The 4,594-nt window shown below is 40.8% G+C and overlaps 1 protein-coding gene across 1 annotated transcript; it reads left to right on the top strand.

Annotated features, from left to right (window-relative positions):
• The first annotated feature begins 105 nt into the window (after positions 1-105).
• LOC117916476 (mitoferrin-like) lies at positions 106-4,473 on the top strand. Its single transcript, XM_034832534.1, has 2 exons — positions 106-1,090; positions 3,872-4,473. The coding sequence occupies exons 1-2, from the start codon at positions 323-325 to the stop codon at positions 4,085-4,087; spliced, it is 984 nt and encodes a 327-aa protein (XP_034688425.1). The 5' UTR covers positions 106-322; the 3' UTR covers positions 4,088-4,473.
• Positions 4,474-4,594: the final 121 nt, after the last annotated feature.

The raw sequence follows: 4,594 nt of genomic DNA, 5'->3' as shown, positions 1-4,594 counted from the left end.
TTTTAACTATTGGGCTGTATGCGGGCTGCTTTCTAATTCGTCAATCGTCATAAGCCCCTATATCAAATGTTGCAGTTCGATAATTTGGTTATAATGAAAAGCTTCTTCTATCTTCTTCCGATATTGACTTGTCAAACCTCTCTCTAGGCTTCAGATGCGATTGATTCAACCGCCACCGTCTGATCCTTCTTCCCACTGATTATCTGTGTATGGAGGGAGACAACCCATACACCCCAAAGTCTTCTCAAAACCCTAATTTTCCTAAGGCCCATTTCAATCTCCGCCGTTAATTTGATTCACACAACACATCTGAGCCTTCTCCATGGCGACCGACGCCACGCCCAAATTCCAAAACCGCGATTTTCGGCCGGTTCAGCCCGATTTCCACCCCGAAATCACTATGTCGGCTCACGACGGGCTCCATTTTTGGCAGTTCATGGTCGCCGGGTCCATTGCGGGTTGCGTCGAGCACATGGCGATGTTTCCGGTTGACACCATTAAGACCCATATGCAGGTTCTTGGGCCGTGCCCAATTAAATCGGTCAGCCTTAGCCACGCCCTCCGGTCGATTTTGAAGACGGAAGGGCCCTCTGGCCTTTACCGGGGAATCGGCGCAATGGGTCTCGGCGCCGGACCGGCACATGCCGTGTATTTTTCGATTTATGAGATATTTAAGAAGTCTTTATCCGGTGGGAATCCGAATAATTCGGCCGCCCACGCCATCTCCGGCGTATTTGCGACGGTGGCAAGCGATGCGGTGTTTACGCCCATGGATATGGTGAAGCAGAGATTGCAGCTGAGTAGTAGTCCATATAAGGGGGTTTTGGATTGTGTGACGAGGGTTTTGAGAGAAGAGGGGTTTAAAGCTTTTTATGCTTCGTATAGGACTACTGTGTTGATGAATGCTCCCTTCACAGCAGTGCATTTTTCCACGTATGAGGCTGCAAAAAGGGGCTTGATGGAGGTTTCTCCTGACAGCGCCGATGATAACCGAGTGGTGGTTCATGCTACTGCTGGGGCTGCAGCTGGGGCATTGGCTGCTCTCTTGACAACACCGCTTGATGTGGTGAAGACTCAATTACAATGCCAAGTAAGTAATTTATTGTTTTCAAAAATTCTTCCGGCTTGTTTGATTTCGCTTTGCTGGGTCCACTTTTCTATCTAGTCTTTTATATGCTTACCTGATGAAGTTTTGCCTTATATTCAGACATTTTGAAATCTAGTTCTAGCTTAGCCCTGCTATTGCTGCTTTCTGCTTTGGAATATGTACCAAGATGAAACCTTTAGTAAGCTTTAAGCATTAAGAACTCCCTTGAGGCCTGGCTCAAATGGAAAAGGGTTGGAGAGGGTTATGGGAGCCTCCTGATTCAAGTCCCAAATCCCAATTGGCACAAAAATCTACCGATCAAAAAAGGATCTTTAAGCATTAAGAACATGAATGCCTCTGGTGATGATGGCACTTCTTGCCTTTCTAAAAGCAATGTAATTATGGGGATGTACATGACTAAAATTTTGGAGTGACTAAATTTGTAGCGCATAACATGGTTGTCACCAATTTAGCTTGGGTATTGGGTGAAGTTTTGGAAGGACAGGTGGTGCAAGGATTTGTCTTTGAGGGATTCATTCCTAGACCTTTATTCTATAGCCTCTTCTAAAGATGCTTGGGTGGTATATGTTTGGGATGGGGGTAGTTGGGGCTCGAGTGTTATTAGACAATTCAATGACTCGGAGATGGAGGAAGTAGATGCTTTTTTGGGAGGTTGCATAATCACTCCATCTCTTTGGGTATTGATGATGTTATGGTTTGGTTGGAGACTAGAAATAGTTTTAGTTAAATCCTTCTACTCCTCCTTGGCAAGTAGGAGAGCATAGCCTTTCCCTCATAGCATAGTTTGGAACTCTTGGGCTCCTGTAAGAGCAAACTTTTTTGTTTAGGAAGCAACTTGGGCTAAGATATTAACTTAGGATCAATTCAGAATGAGGGGATAGAGGATGCCAAATAGATGCTATATGTGCAAAGTAGAAGAGGAAACGGGTGATTATATTCTCTCGTACTGTCCAAAAGCTTGGATGTTGTGACAATTGATTTTTGCTCTATTTGATGTACAGTGGGTGATGCACTCTTATGTGAGAGAGGTGCTCTTGAGTTGGGGTGGCTTCTTAGTTGGCAAAAAAGGAAAAAGGCTTGGAAGATTGCTCATTTATGCCTTTTTAGGTCCATCTAGAGGGAAAGAAATAGGATAGCTTTTCAGAATTCTTTTGCTTATTGATCAAAAAAAAAAAAAGGACTTAGTGAGATTAATCTAATCCTAGTAGGTGAGGTTCCCATTTTGGAAGAGTCAGCCTTCTTGTTGGGTTGTCAGATTTTAAATTATCTGCTACCTATTTAGCTTTTAGGTTGGGTGCTCCTTTTTATGTTTTTTTCGATTTACAATATGGTGAGGAGAGCTTTTATAAAAAGTTGGCTTTCTAGAAACGTTTGTATCTATCTAATGATTGGAGATTGACCCCTATAAAGAGCAAATTATTGAGCTTGCCTGTTGCCTTCATGTCCCTCTTGGTCATAGAAGGGTGCATCTAAGATTGGAAAAGTTTCAAAGATACTCTGTTGGAGGAGTTGGCACTTATGGAGAACAAACCTAATCTAATAAACAGTCGACTGTTTGATTAGATTAAAGTAAGGTTGGCTTAGATGTTAGAAACTTGTCTCTATTCAGCAAACCCCTTCATACTGTTGGAGGCTTGCGATGGAGAGGGATAGGTCATCTTAGGCAAGTTTGGTGAAAGAATGGATGGTTGGTGTTCTTAGTTAAGTAGAAGGGTATGGCATGGTGTTGTGGAAAGCCATAAAGAGATGGTGAATAGAGTTTCATGATAGGACCAAACTTGAAGTAGTTGATGAAAGGAGAGTTTGGTTTTGGAATGATTTTTGGTGTTGTGATCCTACATTTGAGTGTATTGTGTTGTGCTTTGTATTTCATTATCAATTATGAAGATATTTAGAGAGCAGAAGTTTGGGTGGAGGTTAGAGGTGTTTGGCATTGGAGCCCTTGTTTTTATAAAAAAAATTCAAGATTGGGGGTTAGAAATGGTGGAAACATTCCTTAAGCAAATTGAAGACCCGATAGTTGGAAGAGATTGTGTAGATGTGTTTTGAAGATTTAATAAAAATGGAAGTTCTCTGTTAATTGTTTTATAGTTATTTGAAATTAATTTTTTCCCAAAAACAAAAAAAAAATTAGGATTCTTGGGTTCCTCCAAAGGTGGGCCTATTTTTGCTTATAAGGCAGTTCGGGAAAAAATGATGACTTTAGACCAGCTAAGGATGAGAAGTTGAGCTCTGGCCAATGGGTGTTGTTTGTGCAAAAGTGAGGAGTCAGCTAATCATATCCTTGTCTAGTGTGGGCTAGCTCATGGTGTATGACCCCTATTATTCTCACCTTTTAATGAGGTCTGGGTGCTTTCTCATACAGTGAAGGACGTGTTGGTAGGATGACACAATGAATGGCTGGATATTTGCTTTGGAGTGGTCAACTCAATTGTTAAAGGATTCTTTTATCTTAACTTTCTTTCATTGTTCCAAATGAGATTTTGTAGTGGAGTGGGTTTGCTCATCCATGCTAGAATTTGTGGATGGGTGATGCCACACTGGTGTGCTTACTTTAATTGTTTCTCGCCCTCTGGCACCCTTCATATACCTCGTGTACTTGGCTTCCACCCCCATTTTTATTGATTTTTTTTTTTAATAAATTGTATTTGGCTTATTTTACATTAATAAAGGAAAAAAAACTTTTAAGGTGTGGATGGTCTGAGTATCAGATTCATTCAGTTATGAACTTTTAAGTGATCACATCTTTTTTTGGCTGCTCAGGGGATCTGCGGATGTGATAGATATAGTAGTGGTTCGATTAGGGACGTTCTTCGGACAATAGTGAAGAAGGATGGATACAGAGGGCTCATGAGAGGATGGATTCCAAGGATGCTCTTCCATGCTCCTGCTGCTGCAATATGCTGGTCTACATATGAAGCCTGGAAATCCATCTTCCAAGAGCTCAATGCTAAAAGTGATAGTGATGGAGGCACCTGAGTAAAACCAAGAAGAAGAAATGACCTTCACAAATGAAAAAGGACACAGATTTTTTTCCTATCCAGAGAATCATCTAGGTGATTGACAATTAAATGTGTGCTTCATACCAGGGATGGATAAGCAACACAAAATAAGCTTCTTTTAGACCCTTCAGTGGTCTCTTTTTTAACAGGTACTTGTAGTCGTAATAGTTGTCAGATTAGAATTCATTTGTATTATATAAATGGTTGTCAGGTGCGATAATGTTTATTCATGAAATATTTTGAGTTATTCCTTTCCTGGATTATGTAATCCATGAAGCCCCTTTTAAACCATTCCACTCATTGTTTTTCACCTTTTAGAGGTTTCATGATATATGGGGTTAGCCGTTGAGCATTTTCATTTCATTTTGTTTTATGAGCTGTGTTGTTCAATTATTATAGCAGGTCTTGGCCTGATGTTTTAGGGTTCATCAGATCACAAATTCTTTTCTGCTTCAAGAAAAATATTATACATTAACAATCCCTG

This window comes from Vitis riparia, chromosome 6 (genome assembly GCF_004353265.1).
Source record: "Vitis riparia cultivar Riparia Gloire de Montpellier isolate 1030 chromosome 6, EGFV_Vit.rip_1.0, whole genome shotgun sequence".
Classification (NCBI taxonomy): domain Eukaryota; kingdom Viridiplantae; phylum Streptophyta; class Magnoliopsida; order Vitales; family Vitaceae; genus Vitis; species Vitis riparia.
The sequence above is the reverse complement of the archived record's forward strand: the minus strand, read 5'-3'. Positions and strand labels throughout refer to the sequence as shown.

Excerpts from the sequence above, each read along its gene's own strand:
- LOC117916476 (XM_034832534.1), top strand. The coding sequence starts at position 323 with ATGGCGACCGACGCCACGCCCAAATTCCAAAACCGCGATTTTCGGCCG. Across the intron at positions 1,091-3,871 it reads AGACTCAATTACAATGCCAA|GGGATCTGCGGATGTGATAG; the intron begins GTAAGTAATTTA and ends TTGGCTGCTCAG.